At 33.8% G+C, this 26,023-nt stretch overlaps 1 protein-coding gene across 3 annotated transcripts in view; it reads left to right on the top strand.

The window, feature by feature from the left end:
* The window catches only part of LOC135132103 (lutropin-choriogonadotropic hormone receptor), a 320,328-nt gene that overhangs the window by 215,730 nt on the left and 78,575 nt on the right, over nucleotides 1–26,023 (top strand). For all 3 annotated transcript variants that reach the window (XM_064060053.1, XM_064060044.1, XM_064060061.1), the window contains exon 2: nucleotides 10,349–10,420. In XM_064060053.1, the coding sequence (XP_063916123.1) occupies nucleotides 10,349–10,420 (72 nt within the window). The remainder of the gene's footprint in view (nucleotides 1–10,348; nucleotides 10,421–26,023) is intronic.

Here is a 26,023-nt window from a genome sequence, read left to right as displayed (position 1 = left end):
ATACGGTAGAATTAATAAGTGAAATGGCATCATAGAAATCATTAAAATATTTGAATTATATAAAACAAAGTCCTCCGTCCCGCATTTTTGAATGAATGTAACCTTACTATAAGATTTTTGGCACGTTAGCTAAACACTTTTATATTTTAATTAAAGCGAACAGGAGAATCGTTATCATTTGTGATATTAAATTGCAACTAAATTATTATTGAATTGTAACTTTTCCCATGATGGTAACTTCTGAACTATTAGAGTAGGACTAATTCATAATGAAATTACAATGTTACGATTATGCCCATAATCGTAGAATTTAGTGTTCCTTACCCTTACCTATATTATTTTGCAAGTGTACAGTTGGGGATAGTAAATTTCGTACACACAATTTACGTGCATTAATAAAAATTCACTTTAGTCAATGCTTTATTGTCAGATGACTGGCATAAGTATTGTCAAATTTAATTTAACTCCGAACGTGCCACCGATCAGTTATTTTAATAAAGTTCAAATAATATCCCATTTCCAAGAGGAAGCTGTATCCATTACTAATTTTCACGGATGATACAACAGCAAAAAATAAGGCTTACTCCTAGACACATGGAGGCATGAATGGGTATAATGATAAATAATATATTATTCAAACATTTTAACAAAACGGAACATTTTCTGTCAACATGTGGGCATGAGATTTTAGTATTTTTAGCGCGTCCGCCAGTAACGAAGACTTAGAAGCGAACACTATGTTTCTTTTCAAGTTTTCTGTTACAGGTAACTTCTCAAAATTTTGGAGACTGTAAACGTATCCTACGCATGTGAACATCTTGGAAATATTTTAAAAAAACATGGTTCTGAGCTATTCGTCTCAATTTATTGTTAAAGTTTGTTATGTATTAAATTATAGATATGGAGGACACAAATTATTTTTATTAAAACTAAATAAATACCCCACAGTTAAATTAAATTACCACCAGAACATTACACAAGAGCGTCGTGAATTACCTTTAAAAAAAGAGCAAACTAACAAACTTGTTTGTTTTAACATCTTGTTAAAATTTAATACGAGTATACCTGTGTCTAGTATTGCAAGTCGCTATATTTACCGCATGGGATTTTTAATACATTTTCAGAATGTAATATCTCCATTATCAACAAATTTAATGTTGTGAAATTTTAAATATAACCGGTGCACAATTTTCTTTATAACGTAAGGGCAGTAAAAAACAATATCTCATTTATATGTATAGGGAAATTTTAGGTTACCAGACACATTGTATTTTTTTTTTTTTGTTGCTGTTGGAAACGAAATGAAGTAAAAAGAAAGTTGTGTTGTGGAAGCTGCTAGAAGCTTCTTTTAACTGTATCTCATTTCAAGTCTACAATGTAGGTACGATTTCTAAAGTTTTGTAAGCTGAAAACAGTAGTGGAAACCGCGTTTCGAAATTTACATAAATAATTGTTTCCTTACTCAATAATCTGCAAAAAACAGTAGCACTTAACCTAAGTAAAAACACTGTTAAAAAATATTCATTGACAGGTCATTTAACATTAACACTTATGTATTGAATACATTTTGAAACATCAGTGATTCAAGATTTTTAATAATGCATGTGTGCTCTGTGTGTTTTTAAACATTCACAAAATGCACTTTAAACTGAAATCAAGGTTTTGAAGTTGAAAAAATATATTAGCGGTAAAATAACATGATTAACATTGAACGTGTGAAAATATTACTCAAACACTAATAAAGTAATAAATATCATTAACAATATTAAATATTTATAATAATATCATGTTTAGGCGTAAAACAACAATTTTGTTGCCGAAGACATGTTAAAAAGTCAATCAATTGTATGTAATATTTAAAAGAATTTTAAATGTCAAGAAGAATTTTCAGTCAAGTAAAATGAATTTGTTTTCTGAGCTAGAAGATTTGTGGGTAACCTTGCAAATCAATAATAAAATATTAATTTTCTGTGCTGTATACCTACCGCCTGATATTTTGGCAGAATTGTATGAAACTTTTGTTAATAAGGTAAAGTCGGTTTGTTACAACAATTTATATAGTCTAATTTTCATTCTTGGTGATTTTAATCTTGCGGGGGTAAAATGGATTTGTGACGACGAAATTATAGGTCTTATTCCAATCAATGTAAGATCAGAAAAAGAAATTCTTATATGTGATAATTTTGCTTCTTATGATCTTCATCAATTCAATGACGGTGCTAATTGCAGTGGTAATATCTTAGATCTCTGTTATTCTAACTGTGATAATATTGTTATAAGTAGTACTCAAGAACTTGTAAAAATAGATAAATATCATCCTCCATTTAAGCTGGTAATAACGGGCTGTGAAAATTCTAGTGATAATTTCTGTGATATTTACTACGATTTTAAAAACTGCAATTATGATATAATTAATAATTATATGTATAACTGTGATTGGCATTTTATTAACGATGACAATAATATTAGTGACATTGTGAGTGTATTTTATTGTTATCTAACTTTCATCTGTGATAATTTTGTACCTATGCGGAAATCAAGGAGCAAAAAGTTTCCGGTGTGGTTTAGTGGTGAGGCTCGTAATCTTGTAAAAAAGAAAAACAGTGCGCATCGTCGATTTAAAGTAACTGGCGATATTAGAGATTATGCTGACTTTGTTTCTTTTAGAGCAGAATGCAAGAGAATTATTTCTGAATGTTATAATATGTACATCAACAAAACGGAATCCGAGATTAATTCTAATCCCAAACACTTTTGGAATTTTGTTAAAAATATGAAAAACAGTTGTGAACTTCCGAACACCATGAAGTATAATGAGTCATATTCTTGGGTATGAAAACATAGTAAACGCTTTTGCCAATTACTTTTCTTCTGTTTATACGAAAAGTAGTGTCAGTAGTTACCATAATTATCCCTATGAAATTAAATCACTTGTTGATATCAAGACTGTACATATTACAGAAGATACTGTATTTAATGAATTGAAGTCTCTCGATCTTAGTAAAGGTGCGGGCCCGGATGGACTTCCGCCTATATTTTTTTATAATTGTAGAGATTCTCTGACGATACCACTTGCCAATATTTTTTCGATCTCGGTTCGCTCTGGTAAATTTCCTGATTTATGGAAGTCGGCGCGTGTTGTACCAGTCTTTAAATCTGGAGATAAACATCATATTGAAAATTATCGCCCTATCAGTATATTGTCCGTTCCATCAAAACTTTTTGAAAATATTGTGTACAAATCTGTATTTGAGTCGTTTAAGAATGTAATTAGCTTATATCAGCATGGTTTTTGTTCAGGCAGGTCAACGTTAACCAATCTTTTGACTTTTGTTGACGAGATTCTTGATGCTTTTGAAGTCGGTGGGGAGGTTCATTGCATTTACACCGATTTCAGCAAGGCTTTTGATACTGTTAATCATAGATTACTCATGTATAAACTCTATCTTTATGGTGTAAGAGATCCATTGCTTTCATGGTTCAATTCTTACATTAGTGGCCGATTACACTTTGTTGAAGTAATGAAATTTAGGTCATTTACGTACGAGTTAACATCTGGCGTTCCGCAGGGGTCAATAATTGGACCTTTATTATTTAATATCTTTATAAACGATATTTGCTCAAATGTTAACTCTAGATCTCTATTATATGCAGATGATCTGAAGTTGTATAAGAGAATTGAAACAGCACAGGATGTGAGTGTTTTGAGAGACGATCTCTTGCGTCTGGAGAGTTGGTGTAAATGCAATGAAATGTTTCTCAATATTAAAAAATGTCAAACAATGTGCTTCAGTCGCAAAAGTCAACCGTCCATCCCTTTGTACTTACTAAACAAAGAGCCGCTAAAAGTTGTTGACAATGTAAAAGATCTAGGCATTTATTTAGACAAAAAACTTTCTTTTGTTGATCATTATGGTTATATAGTTGCCAGAAGTCGTAAAATTCTTGGTTGTATAAAAAGGTGGACAGCGAATTTTAAAAACATCAGATCCATCGTGATTCTTTTTAACTCTTTAGTACGCTCTATTTTAGAGTTTAACTGTATCAGTTGGTCGCCTTTTTATATCACTTACATAAATCGTATTGATGCTGTACAACGTAGCTTTTTAAGATTTGTTAAATTTAAATTGTATTCTAACGGACTTATTTTAGACAATATCGATCTTGTAGCATCTTATCTTTCAATTCCATCACTAGAAACACGTAGAACGTATCATAAGTTGTGCTTTTTATTTAAACTGTTAAATGGGATAATTGATGCTCCTGAGTTGTTGTGTCAAGTTGGTATTAATGTTCCTATTCGTAATGTTCGCGGTACACGTTCATTTTATACACCCTTTCATAAATTTAATTATGCACTGCATTCTCCTTTGAACAGCATTTTGGCAATTGCCAATAAACATAACAGCCTGAATTATTTTGGAGTTTCTTTTACCGCATTCAAAAGGGAATGTCAAAATTTAATTTTAAAGTGTTAGATTATTTATGCTGTTTGTTATTACTGTATTGCTTAATTGGCGTATAATAAAGTAAAATACATTTCAACGACGTTGGAATTCACAATTGTTAAACTGTATAGCTGCAAGCACTGAAACAAATATATCACTTATAGCCCATTTAACACAAAATTTATTTAGATTACTGGTTTCTTATGTATGGGTTAGCCATAGAAGTACGTGGTTGAAAGGAGAATAAAGTCGTTTGTCAAATCGACTAGAAAAAAGATAATGATACCATTTGAAATAACGGAAATGATTTGTTATACTTCATTTGTTGATCTCAGCAGTAAGTAAATTATACTAAAACATCGTATCCGATATAAAGTTATGTAATTGATAAATATGTTTATAATAATAACATCACACGTGTTTAAAAATATAAAGTTTTGTTAATAGATAGCTTAACTTGATAGACTATTAACGAATAGGTATTTTTATCTAAGTATAACTCAATTAACTGTAAAAGCTATCTTTGTTTTATAGAGTTCGATAGAACGTTTTATTTTGTAGAAAGATTTTACCAAGAGAAACCCTCGCAGTTGTAATGGCTGATGAGAACACGGTCTGCGAATACTATTTTCATTTCATTTAACTTTAATTATATTATTCCACGCTCGTTTTATTAAAATTCTGTTGCTAAGCAGAACAATTCTTGAAAACTTCGGCATTAGACAGGAAGGGCTAAAAATGAAACTGTTAGCAGGTGGTTCTAAACCAGAATTTTCATGTCGTGTCCTGTTATTTGAAGAATGAACAGACCAGTTATTACCGCATCTGTTGACAATGAATCTGAACTCTGTGCTATGTTGGGTTTTATATTTATGGTTCGATAACGGAGTGAAATCTTGTGACATTATGTATGATTATTTTCCATGTATGTCTTAGGCAACGAGTTATGCCTATTTGACCATTAAAGGTAAATTATTGCTGATTCAAACACACGAAGTTCCCCTTAAATAAACAGTAAATTTTAATGTTTTACCACTCATACATATAATAACAAATATGTTTAATTATTTTAACGACTCTCAAGTCGTAGTTGTGCAAGCGCTTAGATAAAATTACTAATCCTTAAGTACCACGGAAATTACGTTTTCAATAATAAAGTTGTATTTTAAATTATGATTACAAGAAGCTACTTCCAAAATTTATTCAGAAACTTTATTAAATCTTTTTGTGCTTATGTATGGAAAAAGGAAATGGTGCGTGCGTGTGCTAGCGCATAATGTCACTGGTACAGATCCTGGAGGGAGTAATCTTTGAAATTTATAACAACTTCCTCCTCTCAACGAATTCTTGTAATTTCCAAGTGCTGGAATTCTAGTATGAATAATAATTGTGAGGAACGTTTATATCCGCAAGCAGGATTCTAAAATTAAAAATCGCTTTTTTAAAGGGAAAGTAGCATGAAACTGTGCAAGAGATTGGCGTCGTTATAAAAGCCGCCCTTTCGTGGTATTTTTACAATAAGCACAAACTCGAGACGAACATAAAAGAATAAAATTAAATGAAACGTGAGAATGAAGTAACGTAATAGAATAAATCCGAAAGGAGCTGTCGGTCTTTCGAAATTTTACAAAGGATCTGACGAGCGACTGAAGCTTGATATTTGGTTTGAGACTATTTCGGTTACAACAATTAATTAAATTTCTTATATCAGGAGTGACAAAAACCTGAAACGATAATAATAATGAGGCCGCTGTAAATTTAATTAACCGATAAATAAAACCATTTCAGTCGCTTAATTGTCAAATTAAATCGCACTATTACCGGTTGTTGTTCTGAATTAAACTTGACTCAAACGTAAGGAATTTATCTCCTCTTTGAATGAATGAAATGAAATAATGTGATTTAAAGCCCAACTAGGCCATTAGTTTTGTCTGCGAAGAGAAAGTGTCCATTGGTGAGGACATTGAATAATAATCTGCACCGTCGTCAATTTCTTTGGGTCGCTTAAATGCCTCGAAAAAGTGATTTTGTTCGAGGACGAGGAAGCGAATCGAATTTTCTTGAATATGATGCGTACTAATTGAGGATAATTGCTGGATTTCAAGTGCTGGATTAAGGATTAGGTCGCTTGCTATGTAAAGTTTGTGTAATCCTGAGGCCGTAAGAACTGGGCTGAATTAGCAAACGTCTCAATTTATTATGTAAATACGCCGATAAATCCTAGCATTATCTCAGTGAATTCCTCATAGAACAATTAACTGAAACTGCAACACGTGATCGGAATCGGGAATGCTGCTTAAACATTCATAAAATTGCATTCGCAAGTTCGTTTTTTAGGCATAGGTGTAGGCATACGTAATAGTCGCATATTATTATTTGTTTACATATATTTAAAATAATTATTGCCTGCTTATATTACGGCAGTGTATGAAATTAAACGTATACCTTAGCTGGCTAGTTTTGCAAATTCTGACCGGTCTTATGGTCTGTCAAGTGGTACCTCATACCGAGATTATTAACAACACTAACCATGAGTGATTGGGATAATACCACAAAGTGATTATGATGAAAGAAATTTGTGAGTCGGTAGATTTGTACAGGGCAGTAGTAAGTCCCGAACTACTTACCTACCCCTTTGCCCTTAATAAACCCATGTCGTTCAGGAATGATGATATAATTTTCAACAAGTGAATAAATAACGTTGGACAGTACATACATAAAAAGTTTTGGAAACTTTATCAGAAGGGCAATCGGTCTGTAATTTTTGATATCAGAGCGGTCACCAAACTTAAATATAGGATAAAAACGTGATGTTTTCCAAGATTCAGGGTAGGTACAATTTCTAATTACTTATTTAAGTATCACACTTCTGAACACAATTATATTGATTCTCTTGAAAAACTGCACCAAACTCTTTAGCAGATGAATGTACTATTTGCTGGGGAGTTGATAATATATCTTCCCAGTTAACCATTGAGTTCGATATACCACCAAGTTCTTCTCTTCGTATTTATAAAATTCTAAAATTTCTTAGGGTTATTCTTAATGGAGTTCTCGTTACTTCTGATAAAGCTTTGATATTCTTTGCGAGTTGTTTGTTTAATTATTATCTTTCTGAGGTCTCTGAATCGAAGTGGTATTGCAAACCTGTTTTCCGAAATTTATTTATGTAAAAATGAAATAGGGCAGAAGATGGAGCCTGTAATGCCCAAAGGACAGTTGTTATAAATTTAATTTATATACAAGCTATGTATTATCAGTTGTGATGACCGAGGAGCCAGGTATCTAGTGCTATCTTGAAACTGATTAAAGCACGACTTTGAATTATACTTAGGGATATGGAGTTCCAAATACCGAAAACCCGCTCCGGTAGGAAGAATGGTCTCATTCTTGTTTTGAGAACCCATTTACGTAGTATTAGTCAATGCCCTCGTGTTCTTTGATCAACAGATGTTGAAAAAAGATGACGAATAGGTGAATCGAGTTGTGATAATATTTTAAAGGTCGTGATAACATCTCCTCCAACTTTACGATGTTCAATTGTCGGTAATTTCATTATCTTAAGACGATCTCATAGCTAGAACGATGGAAACCAAAAGGGATACGGGTGATGCGACGTTGAACGGACTCCAGCAGCTGTTTGTCCCTAACAAGGATTGGGTGGCAGATTGCATTGGCGTACTCTATACTGGACGTATGTACGTAAGTCTTGTGCAGTTTTGCCATGATTTCGATGGGTGCACAGGGGAAAGTTTTTCTTATCAAATACCCAATGAAGTTAGCTTTCTCGACCGCAGATAAGATGTGAGAAGACCAGGACAAATCTTCTGGTGACGTCCAAGTCAATCTGCAACGATACAAAGAACTGCAAAACGTGACCACCAAGATTAGATTGCATTGTGAGATTGTTGCTGCTTAGATGAAGTACGCAACATTTTCTCATATTGAAGGTCATAAGCCATTTTTGCGTCCATGCATAAAGTGTTATTAAATCCACCTTTCAAACATTGTTATTCTTCGAGATGTTATACAATTTTAAGTCGTCAGCGAATAGAGCGAAAGGACTGGAAAGTTCTACGGTAAGATCGGCGATATAAACTACGGATAGTAAGGGGTCCAAAAATTGTCCCTTGTGGAACCCCACTTAGGACCTTGTGTGAATTACTGAGGCACCCATCAATGTTTACTCTAAATGTTCGAAACGATAGAAAGCCTTCTATCCATTTAAGTCATCCACCTCTGACTCCAAAGTGCTCAAGTTTGTGTAATAGGCTATTCGTCGGGACTTCATCAAATGCTTTGATGTAGTCAAAATAAATTACATCCACAGGATTATCATTGTCAAGTTCTCTGGACCAATCATTGAGGCAACTGAGAAGATTGGTAACTACCGATCGGTTGGGCACAAATCCGTGTTGCTCAACCGGAATGATCTCATGTTCTAGAAGGAACTTCAGTTGCTGTTCTCTAATCGTTACGCAATTTAATAAATGATTACGGCATGAGGAAACTCAGGGGCTTACATAAAAAAAGCGCACATTCATTCAAAATGGCAGTAGGTACTCAGGTCGTTAGGTCCGGGAGATTTAGTTTTTTTCATCATTCGGAGCCTAGTGTACCTATACTTCTTCAAGGAACTCAACATTAGTTAGTGAGGGAGTACATAGAGGTGTAGAAACTATAGGAGGATTTGAAGAAAGTTCGGCAATGTATGTCTCAGCAAAGGTATCTTCAAAAATATTTGCAATTTTGTCATTATCTGAAATTAATGCACGAGTGGAATCTATTTTTATTCTATTTTAGTTTCTAAAATGGAGTATTTTTAACGAAATAGGTATTGAGAATTTCCGGTAAGATTGTGTGAATTGTACCGATGCGAACTTTAATACGTAGCTGGCTATTATTTTGATGTTGTTATGAATACCAGGTTGTTTATTTGTTAAATAATTTGACTTTCAAAATGCAAACTGAAAAAGCGGAAAACGTTTATTCAGAAGAAATTTTAGAAGAATTTGAATTCGGCCAGAGAATAATTTGATGAAATATTATTTTCCCAACTTTAATCAAAAAGTTGAATATCGAAGCTTGTTTGAATAATTAATTCATGTAAATGAATAATCAATTGTCGCTTAGCAATTTTTGACTGATTTATGCCATAAAGGCCAATTTATGCCCGCATTTGTGTGCTTATAAACAAGATTATGATTGTAAAATAGAGCAAATATTTTTATTTTTGTACCTATGGTACACTATAAGTGATAATAATAAGTTTAACAAACTATTTTACACAGGTCCAAAAAGTATAAAAAATATACGTACTACATGTACACCTACATAAACATAACGTCATATGCAATTAAAAGGTAAATATTCTTCGTAGGAATAATGCATTCGTAACTAACAAACATTTTAAACTAATTCTAAACACAGTTCTGGTATTTAAATTTTTTATTTCTATAGGCAATATTTTAAAAATTTGGACAGTGTAATCAACGGCAGTTCTATCTAGGCGTACATATTTTTTATTTAAATCGGCTGTTAGTATTATAGAGTAGGAGTGGATAGTAGCTCCACAAGTAACGAACAAAGATATGTTCGACTTTACAGATACCTACTCAACATTGCAAAATAACCATGCAGGGAAAAGTAGGACTCCCCAGTTCTTTACTTACTTGACAGTAGATACTCATCAGATATTTTCCTTTTGCTTGTAACACTCTGATAACGATTTTTTAGACACCATGAAATGAGTTTAGTTATAAGAGAAATTAATTTACTTATTGTATATTATATACGTACACACTCACATCAGACGCAATCAAATACTTGGCTCAAGTCAAGGAATAGCAACTAGAGTCCATGATTTAGTAACACAATTAACATTTTTCTTTTTTTTTCAGGGACCTAACAAGCAACAATATCACATCTCTAAACGAAACGTCGCTGTCCCCGTACACACATATGGAAGAATTGTAAGTTTTCACTATCTTGGTGTTTGTGCTATATCGGGGCCACTCACCCCATCAGACTACCCGTTATAGACATATCTCAGACACATTACTAACAAGCACCCTTTATCGTTCGATCGTCCCAAATCCACCCTCGGAAGCGGCAAACATTTTTATTGCTTTTGGCCTTGAAAAATCCACAGATTCATTCTGGAGTGGTATTGTTAAGGATACGCATTACTTTTCGTACATAAAATCCCACTGATGTATTCTGTGAGTCAGGAAGCAAAATAGTAATAGTTGGTACACAGTGACGAAACCGAGAATGTACACAAAGACTAGGAATAACTTGCCAAATCCCATAAGATAACTCCATTTGTGACTGTATCAACAACAGTGTTGAAGAAATTTTATTTGCGAGATATCCAATAGATGCAATATTGGAAAGTTTACACGTTTGAGAGGTTTGTATGCACATAGTCAACAGCGACGCTATTTCAAATTTAGTAAATAAAGAATTGTGTAGACGGGGAAGGTGTTGCGATTGAATTTTTCGATCGGGCGGAAAATCTGCTGAGTGACTAGAATTTTATCTTACACGACCGACGCTGTTGCAGTAGTTTTATTGAGATAACGCTGGTTTTTATTATTATTTATTATGTTATACAGTTTAACATTTATTGTATAAGTGTATATGTTACCGGCAATCTGTATAATTAGGTATTCTATACAATACCTAGGCAATGTATAGAATGCCTAAAACGTTAAGGTAATGTATGAAATATTATTCATTTTATACTTTTCCTAGGTATTCTATGCCGAATGCGCACCGGTAATGTGTGTAAAAGACGATAGTAAGTAAGGTGCAATAAGCGGGGAGACAGTTAAACGCGTTGCTGATTATTTTTGAGGAAAATTTTATTATTTTAGTTTAGCTAGATTTTGAGTTTAACGTGATTTAATTGTGATTTTACTATAGTTACAGAAAGGTACTAAGTGCCTTTTTTGTAGAATAATTTATATATTATAAAAAGTTTATTATTATGAGTAAAAAGTATTCATACCTTTAATGTCTAAAATTATTTCTTTGTGTAGGGTCTAGTAACCGGAGAATAAATATTTTTTAGTGCAGTAATTCTTAATTCTACTGCAAAAAAACCGTTTTTATAAAAATTGTTCTATTTTACACATTTCCGATGGACCCCGAGGTACTCTATACAATCCCTAGGAGTTGTATACATTACCTACGCAAAGTGTGTAATGGACAGTCATATTCGTAATACTTATTTCATGCAATGCCTAGACGCCCCCGGTATTCTACACATTGCCTAAGTATTGTATAAAATACCTGAATAATACAGATTACCGGTAACATATAGATAAAACTTTATCCACTATATGTATACGTGCTTTCCGCAAATACAAACAAAGTTATAATCAATGTGCATTAAATTTCAGATTCCAATATAGTTTCAATAATGAGACTCTTGCAGTAATCAAACTCTTGAAAAAATGTCTGTCCTCATTATATATTTTTGTTTTGGTTTCACAGGCTTGGTCGCAGTTTCCCAAAGTGCATTTTAAGGCAAAAATTTTAGTGCCATAGAAAGAACCTACCAAGATTTTTAACATATGTACAAAGATACAAGAATTAGATCTAAAAATGTTATCAGTATTACTAAATGTTTAATGCAATTCAAATACCCAATCCTTTTGCTAAAGAAAGTTTTACGATATTTTAAAAAAGAATAAATTCGTTATGTTATATAATTACCCCTAATGATAACCTAATTCTTCATTTACCTAATCATTTAAAGTCTAAAAATGATAAAGCACATTGTGATGTAACTTAAGAATCGTAAATTATGATTTGTAACATTTTTTCAGCAGTCAGTGTTTAGATGCAACGACAAATTTTTTATAGATATTCTAGATTATTATTAGTAACAATAATTTATCCAAAATTGTTTTTGATAAGAGAATTGACCCTTTTATTTATTCAGTACATATTGTTTCAAAGTAGCTTAACTACTGTTACCTTTTTTCGGAAAGTAACAAAGATCTGTGTAAGATAATATTTTTATTAAGGAAAAAATGTATCTAAAGTTGTTTAGGCAATCTGCCCTTGCCCCTGAAGTACAATTCATTAAACAAGCCTAGTTCCTTATGTACTTGTAAAACCTGATTTTACGAAATAAAATTTTTTGTTATGATAACTCATAAAAATAAAAATAAAAATAGGGATTGACTATTAAATTAGAAGTGAAAGAACACCTTAAAACGTGTGCAAAGTTTTACAGCAATTAGTTCTGTTATACAATTTTGAAATAGTTTTCAAAATCTATACATGCGCAAGGTTAAAAATAACACTAGATTAATAAACAACAAATACAACAACAGAGAGGATAAACACATAATTTGGTCAGGGTTTTATCATGTATACTTCTTAAAATATTTCAACGATCTAATCACGACTTTTATAAGTCAGTCTTCTAATACATTCCTCAAGAGAAAACAGACAGGCAACAGACAGACGACAGACAGACAAACGAGTGACCTACTTCTTCATATTCTAGGAGGTATCAACGTCGGGAAAACACCAAATTAGCCATTTATCAAATGAACCCCGTTACAATAAAAATAAAAACTTCGTAAAAATATTTCCTATTTTAACTATTTTGGAATTTTCGTTGATTTCTAATAAGCTAATATAGGTATATCTCTTCATACTTATATTTCATGTTAAACTTTATTTTTACTTACCAAGCGTAAACTAGGAATATATTGCAATTTTTTACATTATTTCGATATTTTATAGTTCCGAAGATAATGGAAAAGTAGGGCATCCATTTGCAACAGTCTGGCATCTTAGAAGCTCATGAATGGATTAACGGGAACTTTTAAATGAATTTTAGTGTTGTCGTGTAGGTGGTAGAACGCTAACCAAAGTTGTGTGTTAAGGATTCTGGTAATAATAAAGTAATCAATTTAAATTTAAAATCAAATTTTGCACTATGTTTATCCTCACCAAAAAGTATAACACAATTAAATAAATTAGTTCATCAAAAATTACACTTTAGCCTGCATTTATTTCGATTTAGGAGCAAAAGAACCTGTATCTAAATAATTTTAAACCAATTTTTTTTTAACATCCGATGGTACTTCATTCTAAATATAGTAGAAGTTTGAAATATTTCTCTGTCCAAATTCCAGCAACATAGTATAACCATACTTAAAAATTTTACTAGAAAGCGCTGGTCAAGTCAAGTGTTTCTTTTTAAAGTTGTTTTAGGATGCGAAAGAAGTCATTTTTTTCTGGAAGTACTTACAAGATATATGTTTCCTTATATCGAAACCGTAGAAGTACCAAAAATCATTTTTACCATTTTTTGGTAATTCATTGATAAATAAAAAACCTCTTCGTGTGTTAGTTATAGTAAAATCATGGATTCGAATTACGAAAATTTCAAATATAAATTCAATAATTTACAACAATTCGTTTTCATTCTTTAAACGACAGAAGAACAACGACCTATGTTTTATCCTATATTTCATTTCTAGGAATATTGTGTGGTGAATTTAATTAGACGTGTAAGACGCAACATAAAATATAGCCGACAATCTTAATACTCGTAAATGAAATTTAGTAATTTGCAATATTCGACTTAATTTCCTGGAGTTAATTCATTTTTACTTCAATTAATAATTTAAATAATGAAAGTTTAAAATTTTCCCTCAATTTTTTAAAAGTTGAAAGAAGTTGGGTTCATATCATAAATTATGGAATCCACGTGGTTTTATCAAGAATAGAATTTTAAATGTAGTTTCAACTCAGTGAAAACCGTTAATTTGAGTCTGCCTTCTGAGAATTAATAAATTAATTAACCTCATGCAAAATCTTCTTGATCTAACTAACTTTTGTTTATAAAATATGATTGTTTTATGCGATAAAAAAATCCACCCTTTCCTTGTGGCCGTAACTCGTGATGTCTCATGCAGCGAAGAAATCAATTAGAAACTTCCACGAATAAAATCTTTCATTTTGAGAACGCGATATTAAGGTCATCCAGCATTGATTTAAGATAAACGAGTGACTAGACACGCTCCAGCTAATCTAAATCTGGCTCGTTGTAGAACTTTATTTATAAGTTGTTTCGTTCTGGTCCCGTCTGTAAAAATTAGTTTGAAATTTTTGGCGGAGGCGCCGGGAATAGGCGCACCGGTGAAGCAAAACGTATCAGCCGGCCATATAACATCGTTGTCTATGGCAGTTTGTCAGAAGGAATAACCATTAAGATAAATAGTTTTGGAAACTTGTATGTTAGCAGTACATTTATTTCTTTGTAGTTTTCCTGTTCGAATCGTTTGCCAAACCGGAAGTATTATCTCATCCGAACTCCTAAACAGTCAGTATAACTTTGCTCTCCAATTTAATAACGTTAAACTTGGCTGAATCGTTGCGGTGTGAGTTTGTCTTTATCCTCCGAAAAATAATTAATGAAATCATCTAAAACTTTCTTCTATCACAAAAAGTCGAACCTCGTTTACGAAATCATCAGTTTTTCTTTTATTTTCAGACCGAAGCGGTTTTTACCAACTTAAGTAATTACTATTTCAAGGAAAAAGATGATTGATGAAGGATTATTGTATTCATTCATTTACTGCATTTATTCAAATAATATTACGTTTTCGTATGTAGGCGTCGCGTGCCAGACTTAATTAACTTGATTACGACAGCAACAAGGAAAAAAATTGCAAGGGTGAGAGAACTTTTGTTTTTGCCGCTGCTTCAGGAACCGCTCTCATAAAATTTAATTGTCTGTGAGGAGTAAACAATTTTTAATCGAAGATAAACCCAAACGCTTGTGAAATTGTTAAAGTAATTAAGGGTATCATCCAATTTTGTACGTGACGTCAAATTTAAGTGGTTTAATTTGGTCTCTTTTACTTTGTGCTTGCAAAGGTTATAAACGGACAATTTAACATATGTATTCAAATAACCTATTGATGAATTGTTTGAAATTTTTAACAGTAAATTTTTGTTTGATAAGCTTTAGTTTTTTACTATATAACAATAATCTATACTTTGCTTCGACAAAAAATATATATTTATGAAAAGATAAAACTTCGTTACATCTACTTTCATTGTGTTTAAGATCACTGCTATAAATTATAGTTATAAAAAGCTATAAAAATTTGTTATGAGCTGAATGCGAAAACAATAAAAAAAATTATGGCATTTTTGTGTTTTCTGAAGAATATTTGAAGTGATAGTTTTCATGTAGTGAATATTAATTAAAATTGTAATAACACATTTAATTTCTTCAAACCTTACATGAAATTTACGCACAATACTTGGTAAAAAAGAAAAAGAAATTGCAAAAACAAACCAAATTGGAAAGTGTAATATGACAGTTGACAGTTAACACTTGACACAAAACAGTAATAAAAATAGTTACATTCACTATTTCAACGAAGTGGCAAAAGTTAAGTGTTTTTCAGAGGCCGCTTGATGGACAAGCATTGAGAGATACCTTATACAAGGTGATCAAGAATAATTGAAAGAGTTGGTACCACCTACTTTTGCTTTCAGGTTTGTCAACTTGATGACAAATAATTTTGAGGTTATACTTAATCCAGTGACGTAACTGGTCGGTGATCGAATTAGGTCGAATACCTTGCTCTACACTGAAATTATGCAACACTTAAATAGTAAAGTATTACATTGAGAATATTTGCAACGATTTATTCTATATGGGTATGTTACAACAGATGTTGAAAATAAAGACCATTATTTTCTAAACACAGGTAAACTCTTGTCTTTAAATTTTAAAAAACTCTGTGTAATACATCAACACCGATATTATTAATTTCTTGAAGTATGTTATTCTGCAGTTCCTCTAAAGTATGAAGTCTATTACGAAAGACATTGTTCGTTAAATGTCCAAATAAAAAAAAAATGGGGGTGTAAGATCTGGTGACCTAGCGGGCCATAATCCCTGACTAACCACTCTTCCAGGAAATATTTGTTGTAAATATTGTAGAGTTACAGCAGCTGTGTGTGCAGTAGTGGAATCTTGTTGAAAGAAACAATGCTCCCTCTCTTGCTCTTCCAACTGACAAAATTGTCTGAACTAAACTGGTAGCGGTTAGCATTAATTGTTTCGCGAAAAAAGATCGGACCAATTATTCTTTCCTCGACATCACGAATGGTTAGTAAACAGATGAAATGCAGTTTGTGTCTCAGGTTACATGCCAATGAACTGGTCGTAACAGGTATCCATTGAATAATTCCAAGATCCAAATTCATCTTGTGTTCCACCATGAAAATATGAGACTATCATAGAAGCATTCTGCTCCACAGAAAATATTTATAGGTGTGGTACAAAATCAAATTCATCTAAAGCAATGGCGAGATAGACTATTAAAGTACTAACAAAAAACATCTATCCGAAACTTCAAATTTAAACTTCAAATTTTGACAAATATTTTTAAACATCTTTTTGGGACAACTTACAAATCCAGATTTTACTAATTCAGTGATGCCAACTATTTCAGTCAATCTTGATCTCACATGTGGTTCTCTTTGCAATAATCCTGTCAAATTTAAGATAATGTTGGATGCCTTCGCGTCATTCGTTGGGGATTATTGGTCTTCATGGTTATATGAAAACGTCGAATTTTCAAATAGTGCCTAACAGAAAAAAGAGAAAATTATTAAGTGAAGATGCTAAGGAAGCTTTTATTAGTTGATTCCGTGGTGTCTAGTTAGTGGTTGACTTAAACGCCATTAAAACAGCTGTTCGACTTAGAATGGGAACTGGGGAAATGTCTCTTCGTGTACAAAATATTTCTTTTCTTTGCATACTTAAATGAAAGTACGTGTGATGTTCGAACGATTTACTGTTTTTTTTTTCTTATATATATATAACAATAGTTAATCCTATAATGGTATATATTTGTAAATTTTAATATAGACATTTACCATTTTTAATGCGCAAAGTAAAATAAATTATGATAAAAACTGTTTCGTTACAATTGGTTAACTCTGGTGATACAAGTTAAGTTAAATTTTTAGATTCAGACTATGTTAGTTGGTTTGTTTTTCTTAGAGTGTTTAGATACATTAAAAATAGAAACGTTCATTTCAACTATTGAGTAGTTGATGGGTCTGTAATGATGTTGTGTTTACTGTCAAAACAGACGACACCACTCTCTCTTTAGTCACTTATTAATACTGGGTGTAGGCTCAGTAAAGACTTCCAAAGGAAAAAATGGGAGGAACAAATAGACAAGCTTCAATTCTTCCCTCCGATATTCCACATACCATATTTCACATTGCGACGAAATTCCGGATGGGACGCGACGGACGGTCCGGTGACGGTCCGGAATCTCGCCGATAACGTATGGGGTGGCGGCGTACTTGGGTGCCAAGCTTTGGGTCGACTAGTATCGCTGATGTCAGAAACACGTCTGGTCGACCAAGCTTATGCGGCTACCTTCACGCCGCCGGGGGTGGCGCCTTCGGTCAGGAGCGACGGTCGCTCGGGCGCCAGCTCCCTCTCCGGGGGAGGGAGCGCCGGGGTGCTCTAAAGCCGGAGACACGGAATTCAGGTGGTGAGCCGCTGCGAAAACGCGAGAATAAGAAATAAAACGGCGAGGATATTTTATAACAAAATAGGGTTTATTCCCTGCCACCAGCTACACGTCTAAGATAATAAATCTTACGGCTAATCAACTTAAATAACTACAGAACGGTTTTACTACAAAAAAAAGAATTAAAGTCCGGCACGGTCGTTCCTCCTGGGCGGCGACTTCCTTCAGGCCGGGCTCCTCTTGGCTCTGGGGGCGGCGACCTTGAACCTGGAAATCGCGCGAAGACGGTACGGCGACCCGGGAGGGGAGCGCGGTGACGGTAACGACGCGTGCACGACGGTGTCGACTTTCGACGATGACAAAAAGAACGCGGTGACGGTGACACGGTTTCTCGCTCGGGGGCGGCGATTCCAAAATCGGTACTAAGACGGGCAGACGACCCAAAAAGGTACTTACGGTGGGTCGGAGGGTCAACTGCAGGCTTCTCAAGCGAAACTTCTCAAAAACACCCAAAACAGCAGCCACAAACTTCCGCACTCTCTGGAGTTTCAGGCAAGAGTCCTCCTCTTCCGCCGCGGCGGCGCGGCGATCGCCAATTTACCCCCGGCTCTCGCGGTACGCGGCACGGTTTCCGGCCCGCGAAAATTCGCTTCGTTACAACATAGACAACCTATGTCTTTTCATCTTTGAATGACTGAAACATTAATGCTCATCCAACGATTCTGACGTAAATATTTTATTCACTCACCACTGCATTACTTAATCCTTTGTCCATCTTTTACATTCCACGTAAATACCACTTTTCACACTAATTGTAAGAAATTCGAGTGAACGGCAATTAGATCATTCTAAACGGTACACAAGCATGAACAGAAAACATAACTAACCTCAAATACATGTTTTCACTTTTTTAAACTCAATCAGCTTTAACTTCGAATAGCAACACGTTAACTTATTTGTTGTTGTTTAAAAGTTCCAGACTAGCAAGTGCGCACAATGAACTCAAATGAACTGGTACGCAAAGAATATTTGTGTCTCCATTTAACATCGAAGATTTCGTACTCAAGGGAGGAATATAGTGAAGTAGATAACACCAAAAACGATTTGATCCAAACATGCCTTCATTTGACGGTTTCAAACATAACCTTCAGTGACATAATGCTTGACATGGTTACTAAATCGACCCTTTTTGGTTACGTACACAGGGAAAGAAAAAAAGAAGTCACAGTCAGACTGCCAAAAAATTTGCATAAATGTTTGTTTTTTAACATGATTCGACATAACTCCCGCTGTTGAGTTTAAATGCATGTACACGTAATCATTTGTTTTGGAATTTAAAAAATTTTATTACAAGTATACAACGCAGAAACATATTACAACGTAAACTTTATTAACGTTGTAGTGATTTTCACGTTATACTTACAAGAACTAAACAAAACAGTAGACATTTTACAGATTTGGAATAAATTATATGTCACATCTACGGCAGACGTTTCAGGCGTACTTTAAACATATTAAATGAACCATTATAGAATCCAATTCGTTACAAACACTGAGAAGACTACTAAGAGGATAATTTGAAATATAATTTGCTCTAGCTTCCATCACATGAACTACAGCAGCGCTTCGCACGGCGTATGGAAGAACATAAAAGCTAATCATATTATTAATGACATCTGCAAGATTATATTTTTAAATCTGATACATGAAACATATGTTTAAGTAAGTTCTTCTCGTATTTAAACTTGGTAGGCCAATATGTGGGAAACTTGGGTACGTTTGTTGGAGATTCTCGGAGGAAGCATTCCCTTCATGATTTTGTGAAACTTGTATCGAGTGGAATCAATTCTACCCGATTGTATTTTGTAACAGAATGACCATATGACCGAACTATCCTCTAAAATTGATCTCGCAGTAGTAGTGAGTAATATTTTTAACATATCAGTTTTGTGCGACTTATTGCCATATTAACTTTTGATATTAGAGAATTATTACAGTGTTCGATAAATATTAATTTCTCACAGGTACAATATTTCTACTAAAATTAATTACAAAACACTTATTCGCATTTAAAACATGTCACTGACTTTTTTAGTAAAGCACATTTTAACACACTGGTTCATTTTGCAAGTTTTTACTTCAAGCAAGATCTGTGAAAACTTACGTCAGAAAGATAATTATACTAAAGCATATTTTCTATATTATTTTTCAAAATGGGCGCGAAGGTCAAGGACACGCAAAACCCAATAATTTACTCTTAACTGTGTAGTTTAGTATTTTTTTACACCTCCTTATTTTACTTTATCGACAATGCTAGTGACTGATCTGTCAGTTGAGACGTCAAGAACCCCATTAAATTTGAATCGTTTCTATGAGCGCGTTTTATCGCAATATTTATGATAGATTATGTTCTTACGGAGTGTAGAAGTTAGAAGAACAACTTAAAAGCACCCAGCAGAGATCCTAAAAGAACAGAATTATCCACCTATTTTTCAATATTCCTACCACTGTCAGTATAATCCAGTTGAACTGGCGCAGGGAGAGTGTAAACTATATTACAATAAACATATTCGGGAACGCGGTGGTCCTATTGGTGTTGTACAGTCCTTATGGCGGGAGGCTCTTGCTACAGTAGGGGCAGACAAATGGCAAAATTTTATTAGACATTGTGAACGACTGATCAGGGATGATTGGAAGCGTTTAATGGGTAATGCACCATATGAAGACATATCCCCCAATCAAATTTCTCTCGATTCTGATTCTGAATCGGAATGTTTTTCTAATAACTTGTCAGCTTGTCACTTTTTCATTTGGCATTTAATGTCAACAATAATCAGCATTAAGTCCTCAATACAAACGGCTCTAAAGTCCTTGTTATGTACAGCAGCAGTGTTGAAACATGAGAGTGAAAGCAATATAAATTCTGTGTTTTCTGTTATTTAACATACTATTTAGTTACATTTTCTTTTGTTTACAATATTATAGACGTGTACAACAAAATGTGTTGTTTAGTGTAACGTCCGCGACCCTACAGTTTTGCGAGGGTTGTGATCTTCGCTAACTACACTGGTAAGTTGTCGACCTTGAAATTTGCTTAAATTTTGAAAAGACATATAAGGTTATATTGAGCAGTAAAGTCGGCTCTTTTGTGTTAGAGCCAACAACTACTCCATTGAGTAGAAACCGTAATGGTTGTAAATAATGCGAATAGATGCAATCGAATTTCAAGTCCAGAAATCAATCTTTGAATCTGAGTAACATATATGCTATTTTTTCTTCAACCAAAATTAATATAATAGTAAATAGTAATTCAATGCAATATGGAATCATAACATAAGAGACAGCCACTCCTGACGTAGTTATGGATACAAATAAATATTTGTTTATGTTATTTATACATATTATTTATATGATATTTGTTGAACATTGGATATATATAAATATTTATTTATATGTACAACATTGATTAACAAATGATGTCAAACATTGACCGCCATATTGTATATTAAGAAAATATTGAGTTTAATTTTTGTTGAACATGTGCAAAGACGAGCTCCAATGGCTCCAGTGAAGATTCATGAGTACCCGTGGACAGTAGCCTATGCCAAAGAAGTTTCTTTAAACCATCTTGCACCGAAATCCAGCGAAATTTATGAGTTTGCTTATCACGATTTATGGATAAGTGTAAGAAAAAAGATATCTTGTCTTAATTTATTCATTAAGTGTTAATGGGCACTACACGATTTTCTTTAAATGATCGAAGTAGGTCGTGGAAACGTGTCACCCCTCATTTTTTAACTTTACTAAATACCTAAGGACTCACGATAAATACCACACGCATCTGTATAACTGGTTGCCCAAATGCTTCATATCTTATTAAAAAATAAAACTAATTCATTAAACAAATTTATTGCGGTTAAACATCACAGTAAATGTTGCAGATGTTCACCATTTTGTTTAAGGCACATGTTCACTCTCTTTTTAATTTCAATAATTTTCTGTAACATCCTTTCGTCAATACTTTGAACCCATTGTTCAATTTCATGTTGCAACAAGAACTCCTGAGTTCTGAGGAAATCTGGTCAAAGATATTTGCGGATTCTGCTCAAGTGGTCTCAAACCATCAACAACTTCCTCAGATACTGAAGGTCTTCCACGAGATTTCCCTTTGTCGACACTGCCAGTTGGAACAAAACTGTTGATCACATCTCTAATGTCAGCCTCTAACGATGTTTCTTGAATTATCAAATCACGGTATTTGCTCAGATATTCTCACTTACAAGCACTCTACTTTAGGAATGTCCCATTGCGATAATAAGACAACAGCGAAAGTATCTTGTTCAACGGAATAAACCATTTTCACGGTCTTCGCTTCCTAGCACAAAAACAAAAATTTTCATAATCAAGCATCAAGAATTTTGAAAACGACTGTTTTATTGTTCTGAGCTTGGATCAACGAGAATTACTGTAATTCACTTGAAAAACATTAAAACAATAAAAGTGATGACTTGGATGACATATTATAAATGACATTAATGACAAGTGTGAACTGTCATAATGAGTCAAAATTTCAGCGAAGCGGTATTTTTGAAATCCATGGCCAACTGCACACTCAGAATCATTTGTAGAAACCCTGTATTAACTTTAAATTTCTATATACACTTATTTTTAAACCTAGGAAAAATATTTTTATCCTAGGAAGAAAACGCCAAATTTTATGGTAGTTTGTCAATTTAAAAATGTCATAATGTGTTGACGGTTGGAGAAAAATAATTGATTTACAGTTATGTACTATAATAGTCGTACTTATTTTAAATAAAGCGTGTGCAGTATAACCTAAAACAAACACATTAATATCTCCAAACGCATGAAATAGCTAATGTAATGTAACATCCTACAATTACCAACAGAAATAATGCCACGAACGATTCAGGCAAATATGTGTACAAAGTGTACATTTCTACAAATGGAAGACTTATCTCCAAATAAGCATTAACACCCCAAGCAAACTTTTACGCAGCGTTTCTATAGCGTGTCAAATGAGTACATAATCTTGGTACTCTTGGTCACGTATACATGCAATAATACCAAAATATACGTTATAATTACCCAAATTTGAGTAATTTTGAAACTCATCTTAGTAAATTTACACGAAATGAGGTGCAATATGGCGTTAAAATGTAAGATACCTCTAAAAATAGGGTATAAATAGACAGAGGTTGAAAAATACCTCAACAAAAAGTAAATTTACACACAATGGAGCAGTGAAATGCAGTTTACTTCAAAATTAAGGTAAAGTCACGTCTTTAAAATAGGTAATTATTACATTTACGTACGATAAAATTACATTTTTTTAAATTGTGGATACAATATTGTTTGTGCTTTAGTAACATAGCCTTATATTTTAGAAAGGGGAATTCAGGATGTTTGTACCGATTTAGTTTACTGCCAAATTCCAAAACTGACCATCTAATTTTACAGAAATTCTGAACCCGCAATACTGTACACAGTACTGTGGATGGTTATTACTTATATTAGTGTTACGCGGAACGTATCAAAATTGATATATCTGTACCACTAAAAAATTGATGACGTACCACTAAGTTTATTAATTGAATAATATCGCATAGTACTTATGTGGCATGTACGGAGAACGACATCCCAAAATAACTATACAGATAATTCGTATCATTATCGAAAAACTGTCATTTAAATTAACTTCTTTACATGTTAGTTTGCTACTACGAAATTAAGACTCCATTAACATCTCATTTTTTACCAGCTTGCCTCACTACAGTTTCTTAATGAAGGTCTTTTATAACTTGGTTTTTAGCAGGCAATAAAAGCTGTCAATTATTTAAAAATAACTATAGTGCCGCTGTCATACGTTAGTATTAACCACACCCACATTCACAAAAGAGTGTTTATGATTATCCAGTTTTGATTGTATAGGTATGCTTGCATAACAAAGATAAAAACTGACAATGCTATCATAAAATTGCAAACTTCTAACCGACCGCTGGCGTTGTTGCTGCATTTTCAGCTCCAAGTGGGAATTTCAGATTTATTTTACACTTTTAAACTGCTGTCACCATTTGTTAAAACTGAATATATTAATTAGATAAATGTTTCTTCCCGTCTCATTTATTACCATCACTCACTGGCTCGATAAGACTGCATAATGATCTTCTCCCTTTGTCATTCAGCCGATTGCATGTCTTCAACGGGTTTGAATTCCTGCGACAAATGTCCTGACTTTTCAGAACTTGCCCTCTCGAGACAACAGCAATCTTGCAGCGACGACTGCATCTTTTTACTCTTACCTGTCGAACGACAATAAATCAGTCGAGAAAAATTATCTTGAACGTGAGCCGAAATTGGCAGCAATGGCGCGCAACAGGACCGGGACTGATAGCAGTCATTAATCGGAAAAAACCGTCAAGTGTTTATCTCCGAAGGACCTGCAATAAGTGAATTGGTCTAGACACTGGATAGGTTTTTTGTTGGATAGCTCCACTAGCAAAAATACCGAAGAGATAAAACATCTGAAAGTGAATTCAGAGCCGGAGTTAATTAAATCCAAGGCAGCACTCTTGCAGAATGAAGTTATGTGAGGTGTGCATGCAATTCAGACGAGATTAGAAGCGGCCGTATATTTTGCATAAAATCGAGCTATTTGCAATTTTATCTGCACAAAGTCTTGCCGCGTAGACACCTACTGTATAAATCGGCTTATTTGCATTTTCTGATCTCGCACATTATTACAAAAATCCCAGCTGAGAATAATTAAGTACAGCCCAGGAAGTGAAAGCTTTCGCTTTTAATTAAAAACAAAGCTGCCGGAATGACAGATCGTTATGCATATAAAAAAAGAAAGCAAACTTGAATTTTTACGTTCCACAATACTTTGTATAGCAGGGTAATTTTGCCGAATGCCTAATCTTCATATTTCGAAGCTAGAAATTTACGAGATCACATGTTTTTCGTTGCCATTTCTATGTCGTCTACTAAAATAATAGTAGATTATTTAATAAGGAAAAAAGTGGTAGTTTTCCAGTGAGTGTCAAAGGTTTAACTAACGAGCGAAACGAGTTAATTAACTTTTACTCAAAGAATATAAAACTCACTTTTATACCCACTAAACATGCTCTTTTTTCGTATACCTACTCAATTTTTGAAGCTTTAAAACAGAGTTTCAAAAAAATTTTTTTTTAAAAACATCATATAATTAAACACTTATTACAGGACGTTGTTACCGGAGCTTAAGTCTCATTTCTATGACACCGTGTTTAAGCGCAGAAAGGGACTATTTGGCGCGGTCGACTTGGCGTGGCCAACTTGGCGCGGCCGACTTGGCGCGAGACATTTTGGCACAAAGCCAACTTGGCACAGGGACACGTTGGCGCAAGTCATCTTGGCGCTAGTAGGTCGGTGTATAATATAAAAAATATTTATTGTTCGTACTGTGGTTAGCACTTTATTAGTTACCCCAAGTGTAGGCAACTAAATACACACGCAATTTCATTTGCACAAATTCGAATGACTAAATGATCTACGGAGCAAGAAGTTTCACGTTTAGGAGTATGTTTGTAATGGAGTGCAGGGCTCGAAGCGCCCGTGTGTCCATTAAAAAGTCGACATTACCCCTCCACGCGTTGGTGACTATAAAAAGTTAGGTTATGTTAGCAGCGGCTGCAATTTATATATGCTTATATATTTTTTCTTGCTGCGAGTTGATCAGCGCTAAGATGGCTCGCGCCAAGATGGCTTGCGCCAAAGTGTCCCTGCACTAAGTAGGCTTTGCGCCAAAATGTCTCGCGCCAAGTCGGTCGTGCCAAGTCAGCCGCGCCGAATTGTCCTAGACCGTCTATACTTGTGGTGTACGAATCCGCTTTGAATTTTTCCCCAAAAAAGCCAAATGTTACAAAAAATAAATTAACACAGTAAAATAACATTTTACCACTAACTCAGGATATAAAAAAAGAGAGGACCCTAGTGGGTTAGTTAACTTCGTGCCTGCCCGCTACACCT

The sequence above is a fragment of the Zophobas morio genome, unplaced genomic scaffold (assembly GCF_036711695.1).
Source record: "Zophobas morio isolate AGI-343-1 ecotype UQ-CSIRO unplaced genomic scaffold, CSIRO_AGI_Zmor_V1 ptg000002l, whole genome shotgun sequence".
Classification (NCBI taxonomy): Eukaryota; Metazoa; Arthropoda; class Insecta; order Coleoptera; family Tenebrionidae; genus Zophobas; species Zophobas morio.
This window is presented reverse-complemented; position numbering and strand designations above follow the sequence as displayed.